At 44.1% G+C, this 22,707-nt stretch overlaps 1 protein-coding gene across 1 annotated transcript in view; it reads left to right on the top strand.

The window, feature by feature from the left end:
* The window catches only part of SV2C (synaptic vesicle glycoprotein 2C), a 215,456-nt gene that overhangs the window by 111,201 nt on the left and 81,548 nt on the right, over positions 1 to 22,707 (top strand). Inside the window, exon 4 of the mRNA XM_082624126.1 lies at positions 1,745 to 1,896. Coding sequence (XP_082480252.1) covers positions 1,745 to 1,896 — 152 coding nt within the window. The remainder of the gene's footprint in view (positions 1 to 1,744; positions 1,897 to 22,707) is intronic.

The raw sequence follows: 22,707 nt of genomic DNA, 5'->3' as shown, positions 1-22,707 counted from the left end.
CTCACTGCAACGAAGAGTAGCCCCTGCTCACTGCAACCAGAGAAAGCCCGCACACAGCAACAGACTCAATGCAGCCAAAAATAAATAAATAAATAAATTTATTTTTTTAAATAAAAAATAAATTAAAGAATAAAAAACTGCTTTACTTAGAAAAAATAAACTCTTTGAACAGCCACTGTCACTAAGAAACACATTGTGACTCATACATTTATATATATAAGTATATATAGTTATATATTAAATATATATGTATACTCACATACATATACAAATATACATTATATGCTATAAATATATTTATTATGGACACAAAATTTAATGAAATGATGCTTATCCTTATTACTTGAGTGTCACTCAAATATTTCATCTCTATTTCAATTTTTAAAATGCTGTTTACATTTACTAAATTAATTCCATAGCCTACAGATTGAAAAACACTGTTCTAGGTGGTCTGCCCATATCCAGCCGTAGACAACTACCACATTACTATAAGCAGGGGCAGACTTATGAAATGATGCCATACTTTGACCTACTAGTTGATGCAGAGTGACATTATGAACGCTGCGGTTCATTTGGTACATCTAGTTTGCTGCAGACGTGGCCTTTCTCTTAATCGCATTTGCTAAGGTCACTGCCAGTACTTCTTTATCATATCAAAGACTCTAAGGAAATCAGTTATTGCTAAATGAATAAATACATGTGTTACACCTTGACATCAAATTTACATGAAATGTCAATAGCAGTTTTCCTTACAGAATTCTGAACATAAAAGAATCAATACATATTTTAAAAACTGTATCACTAGATGTTGTCTTTACAACTTGCTTATATTTTTGCACATTTTATAAAAAAATGTTTAAGAATTCACATATTGTTTGGAATGATAGTAATTTTTTCCCATACTACCTTACTTTCCTAGGCAATAGCTCTTAAAATTTGGGGGTTAAGGTCAGTTTGAAATTCTGATGAGATCTATATGGCCCATCTCCCCAGAATGAACAAAACTTTTATTCCATAGACCCTCATTTGAGAACCCTTAACCTGGATAGAGGTCACTGTTCATATCCTCTATCCAGAGATCAGTCAGCATCTCTTATAATCACCCGGACTGGAAGGAAGCATTGTACTATTAGATACTATTGTACTATTAGATACAATAGATACTATTGGTATCTAAACCAGGAGCTCATACTTGTTCAGCAATATCTGCTGGATTGGGACCAGAGCCAGTCTAGGAAACAACCCTGTTGGTCCTCTGTTTGCCGACACATCAGCCAGATTGGGCTCCAGGACCAATCCTGTGGGGTAGTAAGTATAGGTTGCAGACAGCCCTCTCAAGGTGTTTGAAGCTGTTTCCAAAGTCTCCAGGTAATGGACAGGACATAATCGTAGTATCTCTTTTTCTAATGTGTTAATTAAAATATTCCCTAGATTATACCAAATATTGTGGGCTTTTTTTTTTGATAAATATCATGTCGAACATTCAACAAGGAACAGAAAGTCCATGGAGAACTTAAGCTAAGTTCTGTAAGCACAGGAGTGGGGCACCACTGCCACCTTTTGGTAACATAGCTTAATTGCAGGTTCAAGATTAAAGTTACTAAATGGTAGAAAATACACCTTCCTTGATACGCTGGGATAGAGAGAGATCATGTGTTGTTAGAGCTTGCTTTGGCTCTGCCTTTTGTACTTCACATTGGCTGTATAGGCCCTGATTTCACGTATCCTCTGTACCTCTTGGCAGGATTGGAGGAGCCATTCCCACCGTGTTCTCCTACTTTGCTGAAGTGCTGGCCCGAGAGAAGCGGGGTGAGCATCTGAGCTGGCTCTGCATGTTCTGGATGATCGGTGGCATATACGCCTCTGCCATGGCCTGGGCCATCATCCCACACTACGGTAAGAGGCTGGACTTGCACCAGCTGGGCAGTCGTCTTGTTTTACTTCAGCTTCCATTCCCATCCCTTTCCTCTCTCGTAAATGCTGATTTGAGAACAACACTGTCATCATCATCTTTCTCCCTCTTGTAATGTCTAGGATTCCCACCCCCCTTATAGAGATCTGTGTAAGGTAAGACTGTGCCAGTGTTCATTTAGGAATACTTTTTCATTTTGCTATTCTTAACGCCACTGCTTTCAATTGTTTCCTTTGTGCTATCAACTCTGGGGTCCCCACGTAAGTGGAAGTGAAAGGATGCATAGATCATAATCAGCATATAAGGCAACATGACTTACAATTGTTCTGGAGACTGTCATGCACAAGAGGCACCTACAAGTGCCTTTATTCATCTCCTCTGGGCTTAGTCCAAGACTCAGCCCATGTCAGCCTCACCTCTTCTGGCAGCTCAGAACTGGGACGGGAACAGGAAGAATCCCATCTTGTCAAGGACCATCAATTTGCAGAACTTAAGAGGTGACTCTACCATCCTTGCTCCACAGGTCCCCTCTTCAGTTTCTCCTAAGCACTTAACTGTTCCTGCCAGCTCAGAATACTTGAAGGTTTCATGTTTCTGAGCAGTACTTGCCCTCCCAGAAGGCACAAGCTCCCAGTTGCTTCACCCACAAACAATGACATGCTGGGAGAGGTTAACAGAATCTAGGAATTGAATTCAATATGTAAGGAAAGGGGAGGGGACGTGTTCTGGTTATATTTGTGCATGTATGAGTGTGTGTATGTGTATGAAAACAGGCTGAAGTTGACAAACTATGAGTACTATGTATGTTAAAACCACTATGACTTCAAAAACTCATTCTTTGTTTTATCTAAAATCTAATCAATCTAAAAAATTAGATTTCAAAAATTCACTCCTTGCTCATTTTCTGGTTTTCTGCTTTTTTTGTTTGTTTCTTTCTTTCTTTTTAAGAACAGAGCAGCTTTTCATTATAAAGCATAGTTCTGTTAGGGAAAAACCTTAAGTGAATTTAACTCATTGCTAAAATCAAAGACAAGACAGACTTCAGTGTTCAGATGCATTGTGGTTTGTTTTTCATACTGAGCTATAAAATTCATGTTGTCACACTCTTTCTTTTAATAAACCTAAAAAGTTATATGCAACCAAAATTGTATTTAGCAACAACAAAAAAAATACGCAAGACATAAGAAATTGGTTACGGGGCCTGAAGAGAACTTTTCTTTGCCAAACATTTGAGTGTGATGGGTTTCTCATTTTTAGACTCTTTGGTCACTTCTGGGCCAGAGATGCCCTCATATAGGCAGTTAACCATATCCACCGTGAGGCTTGTCCTCTGCCACCATCTGAGGAATTAAAGGAGATCCTCCTCCTTCATCTGAGACCTGAGGACCTCAGTCACCCTAAGAACCTTCCCCTGTATGGCGGTGTCTAACGCCCGCCCCACTCAGCACACTGTTCCAAATGGAAGAGTCACTTAGCTACCACGTAAGGAATTGCTCAGGAGACAAAAGGGAGATGCAGGGCCTGGGCAGAGTCCAGCTGTACCCAGCATTGCCCCCAGAGCCACCACTAGTCCATACTCAGCCTTTGTGTAAATGAAAATAAGGTGCCAGGTGCAGATCGTCACAATTACAGCCCCCGTGGCCATCTCTGCCAGGTACTTGCACAGAGCACAGCCTGGCAGCTGAATTCCTTCTGAGGCTAGAATGTTCTGTGTCTCAGCCTCTGGTGACAGTACAGCTTCTTGGCTCCTGGCTTTATTGCTGCCCCCTTCCTGGTCCTCCCTTCCCATCACATCTCAGAATTTCTCCTGCTGGCCTCCCTAAACTCATAACTCAGGCTGGCCTTTGCAGTCTGCCTGTTTCCACCAGGCCTGGACATGATTGGTTTTGTTTTTGATTTTGTTTCCTCACTCAGTATTCAGCTCCCCAGACTCCTGCCTTTCGCACATCCCTGCCCTTGAACTGTGACGAGCCTTGCGGAGGGCTTCAGGTTTGTCTCTGGCCTTGCCAACTGTCAGTGGCTGACCCACAAAAGATTAGCATGATCCCCACCTTTATTTTTCCCAAGCACACATAAGATATTCTTATTTGAGCAAAAAGGGCCCCCTAAACCATATATAGCCAGAAAGAGGGAGGTTGTGAATCATAAACAATGCTTGAAAAGTTACAGAGACAGTCACAATACAACAGAATTAAATGTGTCTGAGGCTGACATTAATTTCTATATTGAAGGAACCAATAACGACCTGGTTAAGAAATCAGTAACAGAAAATTAAAACCGTATGCCCATGCTTTACTGAAGGCTTTCCATGGCCAGAATGTGGCAAAAAAAAAACATTAAAAAACAAAAACAAAAACAAGAAAAACCAGCAAATTACTGCTGTCAATCCTGTCTGTGTATTAGAATCAACAGGGGAGATTTTTAAAATACCCTTGCTGAGTTCATTTTATACTCTTGCAACTTGAAGAGTTTTAATTTTTTCAAAATAAAAGAGCTTAATTTTAAAAGTCCTGTGCTGAGGCTTATGGGGGATGATGATGTTCTGTATCTGGATGGGGATGGGGTGGGTTTCAAGAGTATTTATTCATAAAAATTCATTAATCTGGGTGCTCAAGATTTGTATGGAGGTTACACTTTTTCATAAGCATAAGTGGTAAACTTAATAGAAGTTTACTACTTCCCACACCCCCCTGAAAATACCCATGCTTGGGTCCTACCACAGATCAAATGAGTCAGATTCTCTGGGCTGGGGACTCAGCATCTATACTTTTAAAGCCCCCAGGTGGTTCTCACGTGCAGCCCAGATTGAGATTCATCAGCTCTGTACCTCTCCCAGTGGGTGATGCCCAAAGCCCCTGGGACTTTGTCATGTATATACAGGGCAGCTCTGAATGGGAGCAAAGAGCGAGCCTGACCTGCGTGGTTGACTTATTCAGTTGGTGTTTGAGTTTTAATATTGTTGGTTTCATCCAGGCTAAAGGGCTTTTCCATTCATCCAGTTCAGAATCACACTTTAAAAGTAACTGTAACATCTAGATATCTCTTCTTTCCAATGACACATCTTTTTACTCTACTTAAAAAAGACAAAGGGTTAAAAGTCCATGCACCTTCCCTATTACCTCTGAAAAAATAAGAAGCTTTCTATTTTCCCTCTGAAATTCTGCAGGGTATACATGATGCCACAGCCCACAGAAATAACAAGAGAGCATGCAGGTCCTCGCCTCTCTATCTTTCATTCAGGAGACCTCTGAGCACCACCCCTGTACAGTGTATTGAACTTTCACCCAGCAGGGAAGGAATTCAGGGCACAGTAAAGCAACTCAGAGTCGGGTACTGGCCCTTCTCACACTGGTAATAAGATTTTCTCTGGAGGGAAGGAATCAGTAATTGGCATCCACATGGCAAGGATGTCAAGGGATAGATGATGCCTATAGTCATGGGGAAAGCAGGTGCTCTTGTGTTTCTGGGCGTCACCTTTCCTCATTTGTGGCTGAGCAGTCAGTGCGTAAAGCCTGAGCATATGCCGTGAGACCAGAATTCTGGCTCCAGACAAGCTTCTGATGCAAAGCAGACCTTGAGCTGGTCACTAAGGATGTTGAAAGGAAGCCTGGAGGGATTCTTAGGAAGTTAGACACAACTTTCAGAAAGGGTGTTCGGACCCTTTCTGCGGGGGCTGGCTAGTTAAGGCTCGGGCTATGCGAGAAGTTCCTGATGGATCTCGGATTCACCTGGGCTGCAGCCAACCAAGTTTCTGTACAAGCATCAGATCATGATGCACTTTACCTTCCCATCACTGCTCTTGGGGCTGCAAACTTCCCTGGAGTCAGATGGATGCCAGCATCTGAAGGTCTGCACTCTGACAAGACGTTAGGGGGCAGAATACGGATGTCATCCCACCAGGCACCTTTCCTGTCCACCACCTCCCTGTGAGCAGCTCCTTCTAGCCAGCAGCCTCTGGACCCTTTCTCCCCCTGTGGCAAAGAGCAGTCCCCATAAAGTAAGGGAGGGGGAGAGAATAACCCACCCAGAATTAAACACCTTGGCCTCAGAGCTCAGGGGCCTGTAGCAGCTGAGAGCAGGTGTTAGAAAGTGTGGTTCCTCTTGACCCACACCCATTCTCAAGCCAAAGACTTCTGACCCACAGTGGGGACTGGCTTCTGGTTCACAAAAGAACAAGCATTTTGTCAGGGAACAGATGGCACAGGTGCAAAGGTTGCCCTGCAGCCTTTCTCCCCTCCCCCACATCCCCTATGAATCAGGACACCTCAGCATTGAATGGAAGCCCCAGTGCCTTAAGGGGAAGGTGGGACAGGGAGCTGAATCCCAGGCCCCTTCCCTCCTTGGCTGAGAGCTTTCATTGAGTCCCAGGCTTCGCAGTTGCTGCCAGGTTGCTGGGCTGTCTGCTCCATTAAACCCTCTGTCGTCATGTTCTTTCTTCCTTTTTTTTTTTTTTAACATCTTTATTGAGTATAATTGCTTTACAGTGGTGTGTTAGTTTCTGCTTACATTCACTTTTACATCAGATGAGGTACTGTCCCCTGCCGAGGTGTGTGACAGTGCACAGCCAGGACATTCAGTTAGCTAAGTGGGAAGGCTCTCGGCACGAAACGCCTCAGCTCTTAAAGCCCGCAGCACCCGGGCTAGAGCAGCCCCGCTGCGTCCATCGCCTACCCCTTGCTGCAGACCTCCAGGGCCAATCTGGGGACGCCCATAGAGCCTGAGCCCAGCCCAGCCCAGCCCAGCCCTCCCCCTCCAGCTATGTAATGTCTGGGCTTAAAAACACGCAGAGTCCCAAGGTTGTCTGAATTACCAAGATGTCTTCTACTTCCTTTAGTTACAAGAGGTGTGAAGCTAATACATTTCTTCTCCCTAATGGTGAAACTGGAATGAAGGGAGGAGGGGATGGTCGAGTAGCTGTCTGGTTGAGGAAGGAAACAGGGAAGGCTGTGTACATTTTGTTCCCAAGAAGGAAGGCACTGTGGCCAAGGGCAAGAGGCAACAGTGATAGCTGATTTTGAGTCTCAGCCCTGCTGCTTCTGGGCGTGTGAGCTTTGTCAAGATTTTCAGTACCCCCAGCCCCATTTCCTAAGTCAGCATTTTGAGATTGAGTTTAATGATCATGTTAGAGCACCTAGCTCATAACTAATGTTCAAAAATGGTAGCTGTTATTGCTCACAGGTTCATATCCTACACGGGATACCCAGACTCTGTCAGCACAGCCCAGTGTGAGCTCAGAGCTATGGGGAAAGAGGGAGAATGAGCTAAATGTGTAAAATGTGTAAAGTTTACCTAGAGGGTGAGAAGATCAGAGGAAGCAGACAGAAGAAAAAATAAGAAAAAATGTAAGATAATGAGAGAGAATCAAGGAAAAAATAATACTGTAACATCTTGACTACCTGCAACCCAATGAATCAGAATCTTCCATTCACTTATTTGTTGGATGAATTAATACTCAAAAGGGCACATCCTATATAAAGACTCATTTTAAAGGCCATGGCGCCACTCCCTGGGTAAAAAGAACAAGAGCCTGATGGCCCTCACCTGCTGACACACATGACCCGCTGACCTGTGGGTTATTACGTGGACATCCCCAGAGCCAAGCTCTGTCTCAGCTTCAAGGTGTCCTACACTCTGGACACAGGTAGTCCGCATGGGCTTAGATATGACAGGCCCTGGTTCCAAGCCATCTTTGCCATTCCCTAGCTTTGTCACCTTTAGGGCAATTACTTAGGCTCTCTGACTCTCAGTTTCCTCATCTACAAAATGGGCATAATACCCATTACAGGGTTGCTGTACTAAAGGACTATATACAAAAAAGTGGTTACTTAGCATAGTGCCAGACACAAGTAGTTCGTTAAGTGTAGTTTTTTCTTTCCACAGATGGGGCTGAAGTTGAGGTGAGGGAGGAAGGAAGAACTGGAATATTAAAAAGGTTTTACTCCCCTTTTCCTAACTATGTTTTCTTAACTGTTCACTTATCATTTGAAAGTTGTGGAGATGGATAAAATGGGGAAAGGCACAGGAGCGGAACTTGTAAGGCATGCCACAGTATTCTGTGCCCACTCCAGGATGGCAGGGGAGGGATAAAATGAGAGCTGGGATCCCATGCACCAGGCCCAGCCAGGACAGGCAGGCAGCAGGTGACCCCAAGCCCTGCTGCCCAGCTTTGCCATACTTCACTGAATGTCACAGCCCTGAAGATTTTATGCTCACATGTCTGAGTAAGACACTGAAAAGGGAATCAATTCGGTACATCAACATACACCAATATGATTTCTTAATTTGTCCATTTTAGGATCAATCCAATCTTTCATTTTAACAAAATGACCCTTGGACTCGGATTTCCTCCACTCTATGACTGCCATGCAGTCATAAAATACATCAGCAACGCCCCCCCACAAAAAAACCCAATAATGATAGTCTTTAAGGGCTTAAGAAATGAATGTGAGATAAAAAAGGCATTATCACGGTTTAAGTGTATGGCCATTTCTTCTGTGAGTATGTTTCCTTGTTCATAATACCCAGAACAGAAGCAAGTATTTCAGAAATCTCACGTTCTTAAACATAGCCACCAGCCAGCTCTCCCACCCGAGCCCTCCTGTTTCTCTCCTCACCCTGTACATCACCTGGGGAAAACATGTTTATCAGCTAGGGTGCAAATAGCCCCTCTACCCACAACAAAGCCATCCACTGCTACAGACCCAAAAGATGTGTCTACTTCCTTGAGGGATGGAGAGTTCTGCACAGTTTGGGGAAGTGCTTTTCAACTCTCACTCTGACCTTTGTGGTTTGTACAGTGAACTTAGAGGAGCTGCCTCTTCTGCTGTGCATTAATCCAGTCACCATGGAGCTCAGGTCATAACTCTTCCATTCAAGCTTCCCAGAAAGGGAGGGGATGTTAGTCATTTGTTGAGACCCTTCTATGTCCCAGGCATTGCACCAGGTGCATTATTTTTGTCAACTTTAATAATAAAATAGCCAGTTATCTTACCAGCAAAATTCAGTTATAGCCAGAGGAACTGCAATTTGGGAAACACAAGCTATGGCAGACCATAGGCAAATCCAGAGATCAAAGGAGGGGAGCTTGCTTTTATAGAGAAAAGAGGGGAGTTGGGAGGGGCTGTTCCAAAGGAAAGTTCATTGGAAGAAAGCAAAAGTTCAGGGTGGTGACCGCTTCCCATTGGCGGGGCTGTGGTGTTTCTCATTGGCTGGGCTGTTGCTGGGCAAGGGAAATCTTCCTTCTGGGTAGTAGACTTCTTCCTGTTTGGGGGTACAAGGTACTCCTCTTTCTGCAGGGCATGCAAATAGAGTTGAACACATGCAAATGATGGGGAGGGATGATGTGTGAGAGCTCCCTCTACTGGCCTTCCTGACTCTAATTTTAGCTGAGGTTTTTCTTACTGACTTTCACATCTTATACACATAATCTTAAAATGGAGAAATGGGCTTTAAAAGTATGGCAGTTTTCTTGCTTGTGTATTCATGTTAAGAGCTAGACTCCTATGCTGCTGACACTGCTAGGTGACACTGCAGAGCTGGGATCTATAATCCATCCCTCAGGTAGTCAGGTGGAGCCTACAGACTTCCTTTCAGAATAATGTTTTTAAATGCAGAAAATGAAATAAATAGGATTATAAATGAAACCAGTTGTTTCAAAATACAGTTATCAAAATGTATTAGCATATTAAGTAACAATACCTATTGACAGGTCTAATAGCTACCATAATTTTGAAGTAGATAGGAGCATAGAAGCTAAAAATCAACAAATGCTTTCTTCTGAATCCTAGGGAATCACTGGACTCTAGGTTCTTCCTAGAATCCCACCTTCCATTTCTTCACCATCTGTATGAGTTAAGATTAGGATTGACTAGATATAAAAGAAGAAAATTAACATGCATAAATAAGTTAGAAACTTGTTTTATATCACATAAAAGAAGCCTAGGTGGAGGCAGTCCAGGGCTTGGATGGTAGCTCCATGGTCGTCATCAAAGGTCCTAATTCATTTTATCTCAGAGTTCCACCATTCTTAGCACATTCCAACCAGGAGGTCCACATCTTAGGCAGCACAGAGCAGGAAGGACATATAAGGGTATGTCTGTGCTCCCATGAAGAATCTTCCTGGAAGCCCCACACAGATCCACTTAAACCTCATTGGCCAGAACTCCAACACATGACCATAGCTAGCTGCAAGGGCATCTTGGAAATGTATAGCCGACTCCTAAGGAGTAAGGAGAACACAAATCAGGATAAAGTGGATACTGGGGGACAACTGGCCATCTCTTGTAGGAAAATCTTGTAAGACTGTTCATGTATTTCATAATCAGAAGTTTAAGTATGGTCTTTTTATATTAGTTTTTGTATGGATGTAATGGAAAGCAACTCCAGCTAACTCAACCAGAAAGGGATTTATTGGAAAGCCACTGAATAGCTCACAGAATGGTCAGGAAGGCTGGAGAACCAAGCTTGGAAAAAAACAGCAGGAACTGAGGGAGTCTCCTTTGGTGACTGGAAGGGCTGTCAGCAAACTAAAAATTTCAGCACCTGAACCCAAAGAAAACACTTACTGTCTAAGAAAAATTAGCTCAAAGTATACAGCTTCAGTTTCTAGTGTAGAAAGCTTCCAAGGGGCTTTGATATTGGTTTGATTGCTCTTCAAAAGTCATGGGGGGAGAGTTTTCTTTGCAAGATGCAGTCCTTAATAAATCATAATTACTAACACATGACATTAGAGACAAGCTGTCCCAAGCCCTCACTCAGATAAGGTGCTCAGCATACACTAATGTGTGTCAGGAGGAGAACCTGGGCCCATATGAAGGTCGGTATGGTTCAGGCTAGTATGGTCTTTACAAGTTGGTTTCAGAAAATGTGGGTACAAGACTCTAGAAAGCCCCAGACAAGTGAATCCTCCGAAGCATTTCAGTGAGCCAAACTTTCCCGGTCCTCAGATCACAGCTGACTACTAGATCCCTGAGACTTCCCCAAAGCAAATGTGAATCCCAGCCTGACAGCAGACTGTGTCTTCCACGAATCCTGGAGAACTTGAGCTCCAGTAGAGATAGTGGAACCTACAATAAATAAAAACAGAAAAGTTGGTTTCATTTACTGTAGATAGAAGTGCCTCCTCCAAAAGCTGTTGACATTAGGGTTTGTCTTGAAAACAAACAGTGAATACACTTTAGAGTATAAAAATTAGTTTAAAAATTAATGGCAATACCAAATGCCAGTGAGGATGCCGAAAATGCATGTCTCATGCATTGCTGGTGGGAACTCAAAATAGTGCCACTACTCTGGAAAATAATTTGGGGGTTTCTTTAAAAAAACTAGACACACATAACATACAACCCACAATTGCACTCCTGAGCATTTATCCCAGAGAAATGAAAATGTATATCCTCACAAAAACTTGTACATGGTTATTCAGAACACTTTTATTTGTAATAGCCCAAAGGTGGAAACAACCAAAATGTCTACAATACCATAGAATTCTATTCAGCAATAAAAGGAAATGAACAGGGCTTCCCTGGTGGTGCAGTGGTTGCGAGTCCGCCTGCCGATGCAGGGGACGCGGGTTCATGCCCCGGTCCGGGAAGATCCCACATGCCGCAGAGCAGCTGGGCCCGTGAGCGACGGCCATTGAGCCTGCGCGCCCGGAGCCTGTGCTCTGCAACGGGAGAGGCGACAACAGTGAGAGGCCAGCGTACCGCAAAAAAAAAAAAAAAAAGGAAATGAACAATTGATACAACAGCTTGTAGAGACCTCAAGGGCATTTTGTGAGTGAAAAAGCCAATCTCAAAAGATATAAAACATTCTGGAAATGACAAAGATAGAGTTGGAGAACAGATTAATGGTTGGCAGGGGGTAGGGGTGGTGAGGAGAAAGGAAGCAGGTGTGACTACAGTGGAGCCGCCCCCAGAGATCTTTGTGTTGATGGAATCATGTCTTGATTGCAGGTGGTTACATAAATCCACACGTTTATAAAATGACAAAGAACACATTATACCACAGTCAGTCTCCTACCTTTGGTATTGTACTACAGTTATGTAAGATCTAATCATTTCCAAGCACTGAGAGGAACTAAGTGAAGGGTACATGGGATCTCTCTGTACTATCTTTCCAGCTTTCTGTGGCTATATTTCAACATAAAAAGTAGAAAACAAAATTAGTACTACTTTTTGAAGGGCATTTTCACATATATCATCTTATTTATTCTAATAATCTTGGGAACAAAAGCAACAGCGTCATTCCCATTTTTGGAATGGAGAGCCTGCTGCATAGAAAGCTTGTCATTTCCCAAAGTGACACAGAAAATGGAAGATAAGCAATTAGAACCAGTCTTCTGAGTCTCATTTCTTCCAAATGTTCTCCAGACACACCAAAGCTAAGAAACGTCCTCAAAGAACAACACGTAGAGGGTTATTTGGAATCTTTTTTAAGGTCTCTACAGTGTGTGTATATGGCCCATGTGGCAACCATCCATCCCCTCATCTAGCCGGGTGATGTTGTCACAGCCCCTTGCCAAGCATTCTAAGCACTAAGCCTCCATCATTTACCATAAGAAAAACCAGTCACACCCAGAAGTCTGTTATTTTTAAAACTATCCTACTGAAAATGTTATGAGACAGGAGAGGTTTTTACATCACGCACCTTTTATCCCACAACTTCGTAAATTCTCACTTGACATTTGTGTTTCCTACAAAGGCTACACTGCGTCTTCTCTCTCCCTCTCCCCACACAGCGCGTAATTTCACTGGCTTCTGTCTCCTTCCTCCGGAAATCTAACTGCATTGCCCACCCCACTCTCCTTTCTTATGCTCAGAAATTCAGCTCTGCCCAGCTTCTAGCTCCAAACTTAGATACTCCACCTGTATTACTCTGCTTGGGCTGCCATAACAAAATACCGTAGATTGGGTGGCTTAAACCACAGAAATGTATTTTCTCACAGTTCTGAAAGCTGGGAAGTCCAAGATCAAGGTGCCGGTCAGTAGTTTCTGGTTGAGGGATCTCTTCCTGGCTGTCTTCTTTCTGTGTCCACATATGGAAGAGAGAGAGATCTCTGTCTTCCTCTCCTTGTATCCAGTTAGGGCCCTACCCTTATAACCTCATTTCACCTTAATTACTTCCTACAGAAATTATCCCATCTCCAGGTATAGTCACATTGTAGGGTGGGGTTTTAACATATGAATTTTGTGGAGACACAGGTCGGTCCTTAGCAGTACCCATTGAAAGGGCCTTCCAGCAAAGAAGGGGCCTTCCAGCCACCAAAAGCACCCCCCTGCTTTAAAGGCATTGGGGATTATTCATTTTTTTCTAATGTTTTTCTTGTTAGATACCTACTATCAAACCTAACTCTGAAACACTTCTTTTTTCTCTCTAAAACAAGGTCTTAATGATAGCCTCATGGTTCCATAAGAGCTCCCCAACTCATCTCTCTGCACATCTCTATATTCTGAACTAGACAAAGTGTGTGTGTGTGTGTGTGTGTGTGTGTGTCTGTCTGTCTGTCTGTCTGTCTGTCTGTCTTTGAAAAGAACTGTCCTGAAAATACCCCTGCTGGGCTGAATTCATCATTAACCTAATTAGGTCTCTTATCCAAGGCTTACAATTAGCACCATTACCAAGTCTTGGTAACTAACTGCTGTGCTTCTAAATTAACTGTCACCTGGGGGGGACATAAAAATTGTCATCATCTTCTAAAATGTTCCGTGTTTGGGCATATGATCATTCCCCGCATTTCCATCAATAATATTGAACTGCCTTAGAGGGCAAGAGATATTTACAGTTTTGTGGAAAGGTAGAGAAGGCTTCCCTGATATCTTAGGGTACCAGCTACAGAATCTGGACTTCATTTTTCTGCCATATGCATATCGGGGTCCCCAGAAGGAGGAATACTCCATTCACTTGCCCAGATTGTTAAGGTGAAAGGACGTAGAGCTGCCATCTATTTTCTTTCTTCTTTTTTTAAAAATAAATTTATTTTATTTTATTTTTTGACTGTGTTGGGTCTTTGTTGCTGCACACGGGCTTTCTCTAGTTGCAGCGAGCCAAGGCTACTCTTCATTGTGGTGCACGGGCTTCTCAATGCGGTGACTTCTCTTGTTGAGGAGCACGGGCTCTAGGCACGCGGGCTTCAGTAGTTGTGGCATGCAGGCTCAGTAGTTGTGGTGCACGGGCTTAGTTGCTCTGCAGCATGTGGGATCTTCCCGGACCGGGATTTGAGCCCTTGTCCCCTGCATTGGCAGGCGGATTCTTAACCACTGCACCACCAGGGAAGCTCTGACCACCTGTTTTCTACAAGCACAGTGTTCTGTCATTTGTAAGGAGTAAGCCAAACTTTGATTTTTACATAACCTACCAGCAGAGACATTGGTGCTGAATGACCTGGAAGTTTCTATTCTCTTATGGGCTGATTTAGCATTTATATTTTATGCAGCTGTCTCTCTGTCAAAATCGAGCTTAGATTTGCTCTGAGTTGCTTTTAGAAGGTCTCAAGGCAAGCCCCGTTAAAGATGCAGGTGTGGTATCTTAGAAAATATCGCCATTCAGCACAACTGGACCCCACTGTGAGCGTACCTATGTAACTAATTCCTGAAGATACACAATGCCTAGAAGAGCTCGTTAAAAGAATAGATTATTAAATAGGACAGAGTTTGAGGTTGAAGGCATGATAGGGAAATCTTAGTAATTCCTACAGGGATTCTTCTCAAGTTTGGAAGGTGCTTCTTCTTTAGGAAGTGTCTAATCTTTTATGTAATGTTGGAGCATGTTTCCACCTGAGGACAGATTAAATTGCATTTCCCACTTATTCCTCCTTCTTAATGTTCACTCCCCAAGGAGCTCTTCAGCTGTGCTGCCCATCACACTGTGGAATGCACAGGACAAAAAGCAGCCCCGAGGCTTACAGAGGACACTTGCAAAGAGGCTGGAAAACAGTGAGCATGAGAACTGTGTGATGGGGACACGGCAGTGGTCAGGCTCTAAATCTGGCAAAATTAAAGGAGGCAAGATACGGCAAAAGAAAATAGTGTGGGCTAGAGCAGAGTGGGATGGTTACTGTAGATCTTAACCAAATGAACTGTCCTAACTAGAAAACGTTCTTGTTGGTTGTTTAGTCCAATAGTAGTGGAAGAGATGAGCTATTTCCACCATTTGTATATTCCCTTGCCCAGTCTTCTCAACAATTCAAAGCGTATCTGCATGAGATGATTGGCAAGGGTTAGGAAATCAGTTGAGGGTCATGGAACCAATATAATTTTTTCTGTGTTTAAGTCTAAGTTATCCTACAAAGAAATGTATCCTGGGACTTTCCCCCCCCTCACTGCTAAACAAACTGAGATTTAGCCTTTATTTAAATTGCTCGATGAGATATTACACTGCACTTTGGGAGTGGCAAACATTTTTGTGCATCTACACTGTGCCTGGCCCCATGCTGGAAGCCAGAGATTCTTCTAGGAGTGTGGAGGAACATCTGTTCTTGGGTAACAGTGAAGAATCCTGAATCCAAGCTTTGCTTCTCATCTTCCCTGTTTCGGCCTGTGGGTTCACAGTACCTCTTTCTCAAATACTGTGATGGACTTGAGAGTACATCCTTTCTGGGACCACTTTGAATTCCACTGTGTTCTTCAACATACAAATGGTGTTACAAATTAGATGGAGGGGGCACATCAACCTGACAGGTTAGGGGGAGGGTTGGGGAGGAGTGGGGCTAGAAGGGAAGATGAGGTATTAAGGGTCAGAAGAGTCTTGGTTTCATTTGACTTAACAGTTTAAGACCAAGATGGCCAACATAAATATCTTAGTGACCAAGGTGATGTAAACAGGTGAAGCTGGCAAGAAAGAGAACTGAAGCAAATGACAGAGCCTGTGCCCTTTCTAGAGGGTTGGCAGCTACTCAGCTGCAGCAGGTTTAGCCATGCAGCTATTGAAGCCTGGTGTGGCCAGATCTGATTTACCAGAAGGCAGAATTCTGGATATTTATTGGAAGTCTCTCCAATTTTCAATCTACCAATTTTAAAATGTATCCTTATAGAGATATACATATGTGCTCAGCAGAATGATGGTCCCCAAAGACCACCCTAACTCCCAGAACCTGTGAATATGTGAGGTTACAGGGCAAAGAGGAATTAAGGTTGCAGATGGAATTAAGCTTGCTAATCAGCTGATCTTAAAATAGAGAGATTACCATGGATTATCCGGTGGGCTCAATCTAATCACAAGGGTCCCTAAAAGCAGAAGATGGAGCAGGAAAAGAGAAGCAGAGAAGTGGTAGCATGGGCAGGACTTGGCTTGTTGGTGTTGGCTTTAAGGATAGGGGATGGGGCTCTGAGCCAAGGAATGTGAGCAGCCTCGAGAGGCTAGAAAAAATAAGGAAATATATTCTCCTCTGGAGTCTCTATAAGGAATGCAGCTCTGCTGATGCCTTGCTTTTAGTGCAGTGAAGTCCATTTTGGACTTTGGACCTCCAGAACTGAAGATAATAAATTTGTGTGGTTTTTTAAGCTCCTAAGTGTGCAATAATTTGTTACAGAGCAAAAGGAAACAAATAAAACTAGAATAAAATACATCAATTTAAGTGATGAGATTTGGCAAAAGGATACAATTCTGTAACCACCACCTCAATCAAGATAAAGAATACTGGGCTTCCCTGGTGGCGCAGTGGTTGAGAGTCCGCCTGCCGATGGAGGGGACATGGGTTTGTGCCCTGGTCCGGAAGGATCCCACATGCTGCAGAGCGGCTAGGCCCGTGAGCCATGGCCGCTGAGCCTGCGTGTCCGGAGCCTGTGCTCCGCAACGGGAGAGGCCACAACAGTGAGAGGCCCGCGTACCACAAAAAAAAAAAAAAAGGATAAAGAATATTTCCATCATCAAAAAGTTACCTCATGCCCCTTTGCAGTCAAGTCCCTCCCACCATGCCTGGCACCTGGTAAGCAAAGATATGTTTTCTGTCTTTTGTAAAATTTCATATAAATTGAATACTTCATAGAGTATGTAATTTTTGCATCTGGACTCTGCTTTAGCATAATGCCTTTGAGATTTGTCCATGTAGTTGGGTGTTTGAGGGGTTCATTCTGTCCTGTTGTTGAGTAGCATCCATTATGGATGGACCACAGTTTGTTAATGCAATCACCAATTGATGGACCTTTTTGACTGTTTACAGTTGGGCTATTAAGAATAATATTGCTGTGAACATTTGAGTACAAATCCTTGTGTGAATGAAGTTTCATTTCTTTTGGGTAAATTCCTAGGAGAGAAATTGTTGGATTGTTTGGTAAATGTGTGTCATTTGATGAGAAACTTAAAATATTTTCCAAAGTCATTCTATCATAATCACCTACTTTTTTCTGAAAGTTTTCACAACACTACATGGACCAAACAACACACACTTGTGCCAAATTTGGCCTGGGGAACTGCTGGGTTTAAGCCAAAGAGAGCCAAGCTTACCTGGAGAGGAGAAGACAGGTAATTACCCTGTGCTGATGCAGAAGACAGCGGGTCTCTGAGAGTCTGAGTGGGAGGAAGATTTTCACAAGAGAAAGGCAGGTGGGACTCCTGGTCCTCAGGTACCTGCAGGGCAGCTGTGCCCTTAAGCTAAAGAGAATGGAGCTGGGCCCCTGGAGGAAGAGTCCCAGTGACCAAAGAGAGTGAGAATTTAGTCTTGCTTAGAGGTTGGAAGTGAGCTAGTGATTGCCAGAAGGGCAGGGCCTTAGCATGGCCTGGTGAGGAAGAAAACAGGCTCACAGGGACCTTCTGAGGGAAGAGATGCAGAATATCTGATTGGTCGGCATCATCATCGCACAGGAGAATTATCTTCGGTGGTTGATAAAGACTTTCAGAGACATCATCTCACTGTTGCCGAACCAAACTTGGGTCTGCTTGCCCACGTGCAGTAAAGGCAGTCTGCTGACACAGGATTGTGGTAAAGTGCAGCGATTATTGCAAGGCCAAGCAAGGAGCACCGGCAGCTGGGGTTCAAAAGACCTAAACTTCCCAATAGCTTTCAGGGAAAGGTTTTTAAAGGCTGAGGGAGAGGGTTGTGGGGTGCGTGATCAGCTGTTGGACATTCTTCTGATTGGTTGGAGCTGCAGTAAGCAGGAGTCAACATCATCCACCTTCTGGTTCCAGCTGGTCTGGGGTCTACGTGCTTGTGGTCAACATACAGTTAACGTCTTCCACCTGGTGGAGATTTCATTATCTGCAAAACAGCTCAAGGACATGGCTCAGAATACTATGGCCCTTGAGGAGGAACTAAAAGTCCTTGACTTTAATGGCACAACTATATTATTATTTTGTCTTGCTTGACTGTTTTCATTTTCCTTTGTTTCTCATTTTTCTCAATTCTCTGATTAAATTTGTTCTTTGGAACTCAGGGGAAGCTTAAGAGGTTAAAGTTGCCCTACAAACAAGAGACAGGCAGATAACATGGTAGGGGAGGGTAGTCTTTCTTAGGAAGTCCCCACAGGGTCCTGCTTGGTTATAATCCCCCTTTTTCTTTGATATTCCTCAATCTTGAGGAGGAACAGGTGCAAGACAAGAAAGGGAATAAAGTTTTGGATAGAGAGGTTAAATCATGAACTGGGCAAAGGGACTCGGTTTTTGAGGGACTCTGTTTCATCATGACACAAATGAAGTCAAACTGTGTGACAACCTGTTCTGTGCAGCGCCTGGCCAGGCAGAGAACACTAGGGTAAACAAGTGGCCGGGCTCACTTCTCCCGTGACCATCCCCCTTATGCTTGGATGGTTTGTGACCGAGGATGCCTTGGGCCAGTGGTAACATTTCTTTCTTGCAGTGGACAGAGGGTAGAGTTCCATGAGAGAGAAAGAGAGAGAGAAAAAGGAAAGAAAGACTGTGGAAGTGGGTATCCACCCCTTTCTGATCCAAAGGTGGTACCAGTGGAACCAACTAGGAGGAGCCATTAACCCAGGCCCTTGCTGGGGCATCCGTCCTCTGTGCCCTTCTTGTGCCTGGTGCACACCTCTGCCTTCTACTGGGGCTAGAGTTTTTAGAATTTTCCTCATGCCTTCAATAAAAAAGGTTTCTTTAGTATTCTAAGCAATTTCTGGGCTCTGAGGCCAGAGATCAAAACTTAGTCATCTTTTACATGCGTCCCAATGTTCATAGCAGCACTATTGACAATAGCCAAGACATGGAAGCAACCCAAATGCCCATCAACAGATGATAGGCTAAAGATGTGTGTGGGGTGTGTGTGTGTGTGTGTGTGTGTGTGTGTGTGTGTGTATGTGTATACACACAGTGAAATATTACTCAACTATAAAAAAGAAGAATGAAATACTGCCATTTGTAGCAACATGGATGGACCTAGAGAATATTATACTTAGTGAAACAAGTCAGACAAAGACAAATACTATATGATATCACTTACATGTGGAAACTTAAAAGATAATACAAATGAATGTATATGCAAAATAGAAACAGACAGATATAGAAAATTTGTGGTTACCAAAGGGGAGAAGGAAGTAGGGGTACAAATTAGGGGTATGGGATAAACAGATATAAACTACCATATATAAAATAGATAAGCAACAAGGTTATACTGTATAACACAGGGAATTATACCCACTATCAGGTAATAACCTATCAAATATAATGGAAAATAATCTATAAAAATACTGAATCATTATGCTGTGCACCTGAAACTAAGACAATATTGTAAATCATTTTTAAAAAGTCATCTTTAGGGCTTACCTGGTGGTGCAGTGGTTGAGAGTCCGCCTGCTGATGCAGGGGATGCAGGTTCATGCCCTGGTCCGGGAGGATCACACATGCTGTGGAGCGGCTGGGCCCGTGAGCCATGGCCGCTGGGCCTGCACGTCCGGAGCCTGTGCTCCGCAATGGGAGAGGCCACAACAGTGAGAGGCCCACGTACAGGGAAAAAAAAAAAAAAAAAGTCATCTTTATAGCCTCCATGGTACCAATCACAGTGCCTGACCCAGATTAGCCCATAATGAGTGCTTTGATGGATTGAGGCACAGAGCCATGTAATAAATGCCCTGGTCAGTAGTGTTAGCCCCTCAACAAGTCTGATCCAAGACAATTACTCCCAGTTCTCATTAGTCGCATTAAACAAACTTGTGCTGTGAGGTTATTTTCTTCCTTTGTGAATCACCATCTTTAGGAATGGTGAGCTATGTGAAATGGGATGGCAACCATCTTGGTGACAGTTGTGGCTGACTGGCTTTGAAATGAGGCTTGTTCCATCACATTTCACGTAGCTCAGACCTCTGCGGGAGCTATTCTTCAGAACTGCAGAATTGCAAGTTGCCCCAGGTTTTGTCCTTGCTAAGCTAATGCTTCACTAATGTAACTGAAAGTGGTTCTCAAGCTTCTGGGTTGTTGTCGTTTCCCTCTCTCCCTCTCTCTCTCTCTCTCTGCTGTTTTTGGCCTGTGACTCACATTCTGATTCTAAAGCATCTTCAGTGGCCTTTGCAGGCTGCTCAAGGGATCCAGGCTGTTGCATTTATTTGAAGGGTCAGCCACTCATTAGGTGCTGAGCAGGCAGGGAGGCTTTCTTGCTGCTGAGAGTCAATTCCAGCCAAATCAGATCCACTTGGGGGTCTCTCAAAGAAGAGCTTGCCCACATGGTAATGGTTTGAAGAGCACTGGAACGCCTGATGGAAGAGGGACAGAGCAGAAGATGGGCTGCGGTGACGTGCAGTCTGTGGCTCACAGCAGACGAACCTCACAGTGGAGAGACTTCAGAAATCAAAGTTGACTGTCATGCTGAGGAGGCCCGTCTTGTGCTGCACTCAGGACTTGGCAGAGTGGGAAGGATGGAGAAATGCCGAATGTTAAGGCAGGAAAACTGACATTTTGCCCTCCACACATCCATGGTTTTGTGTTTGAGGCTGAGGTCACCCTGCCAGGGGGAATGGGAGGAACTGAGAGGCGGGAGTGGGGGGGGAAACGCCCCCCACTCACCTCCTGGAAAGAAGATTTGGTGTCAGTCTCTTTACTAACATTTAATCAACCTTAATTTCATGCTATACGCTGTTCTGAGATGTGAACATGTGTTCATCCTTTAATTTTTACAACTATCCCACAAAGAGACACTGTTGTGTACATGTTACAGATGAGGAAACGCAGACCCAGAGAAGTTAAGTGACTTGCCCAAAGTCACCCAGCTAGTAAAGGAGAAGAGCAGGAATTCAGAGCCAGGCAGCATGCCTCCACACCCACACTCTTGGTGGCCTCACTTTATGGGTTCCCATTCTACGGGGCTGACACCCAAGAAGCCGCAAGTATCCACTGGCTCATGTCCAGCTTCCCATCAAAAACTCTCCAAATGCAGGGGCCGTTCCCTTCCTCCTCCTCCTTCCAGGATGGAGCTTCCAGATGGCCTAGCCAGGAAAGCAGGGACATTTCTAGAACTGACATTTGTATAAATTGGCAGAAAATAGGAACCCCATTGATACCTGCCCTCCCCAGCCCCACCCCTTATGTCTGCGAGGCTGAGGAACCCCATCCTGGTAGGAAAAGGCAGTTCGGCCGCTCAGAGCTCTCCCCATCCCATCCGACTTGGCAGTGCCGTTTGCTTCAGATCCTGGGACTCTCCTCTGGACAGATGAGGTTTGCTTCCAGCTTTCAAGTTCCTTTCTTTCTTCCTTCAGGCTGGACAGTTAGAAATGGATAGAAAGGTAGTAAAATAGAGACCAACTGCTCCTTCCAGGCAGTCAGCCTGGCTCCTGACTTCTTATTTCCATTTGGGCTTGGGATGCAAATCCTCCAGGGGGCTTAGTTATCAAGGAGCCAGGCCAACTGGCCCTCCCGCCTTTAAGACTCTCCATGTTCACACTCATCTGCATGCACATACCTTCTTTTTTGGTTCTGAGACTTTGAGTTCTAAATCTAATGTGTGGTTAGCCCCTACCCTTTCCTGTTTAGAGAGGGCAAGATGGTGCCCAGCAGAGGAGAGAGGCTATGTGTTCAGTAGTGATGCATGTGGGTAGTGCCCTTATCCCATGAGGGTCAAATGACAGAAGACAAAGCCCTCCCTCTTCGTCAAAGCCATGCTGTGGCTGAGGCCTTGATGACTAAAACCTGAAAGTGAGGAGGAGGAGGTCTGGGGTGGCAGAGCCTTGAACTGAGATTTTTCTGAAGTATGTAGGGAAGTGTACACTGGTGTAGTCATTCTAAAGAACATTCAGATGATGCTTGTCCGAATGTGTAAACATATACACTCTGACCTAGTATACTCCATCCCTGGTATATACCCAGAGAAATTCAGATATCAGTAAGGGGTCATGTGTAAGACTGTTCATAGTGACGTTGTTTGTGAAAAGAGGTAGTTGGAGCAATCTCTATCCATCACTAAGGGAATAGGTACACAGAAGGTGGTGGAATACTTTACATCGATTAGAAACAGTAATAGCAACATGATAGATCATCAAACAATGCTGAGTGAAGAGAGTAAGACAAAATGAGGACTCTAGTATGTTGCCACTATGTAAGTGACAAGACATGCTATTTTTTTAAAAATAAATTTATTTATTATTATTTATTTTTGGCTGCGTTGGGTCTTCGTTGCTGCACACGGGCTTTCTCTAGTTGGCGCAAACTGGGGCTCCTCTTCGTTTCGGTGCGCGGGCTTCTCATTGCGGTGACTTCTCTTTGTTGCCGAGCACAGGCTCTAGGCGCGCGGGCTTCAGTCATTGTGGCTCGAGGGCTCTAGAGCGCAGGCTCAGTAGTTGTGGTGCACGGGCTTAGTTGCTCCGCGGCACGTGGGATCTTCCCGGACCAGGGCTCGAACCCATGTCCCCTGAATTGGTAGGCCGATTCTT

Source organism: Mesoplodon mirus, assembly GCF_964341445.2.
Source record: "Mesoplodon mirus genome assembly, chromosome: 5".
In the NCBI taxonomy this organism is placed as follows: Eukaryota; Metazoa; Chordata; class Mammalia; order Artiodactyla; family Ziphiidae; genus Mesoplodon; species Mesoplodon mirus.
Note: the sequence above shows the minus strand (reverse complement) of the source record. Positions and strands in the feature narration are given on the sequence as shown.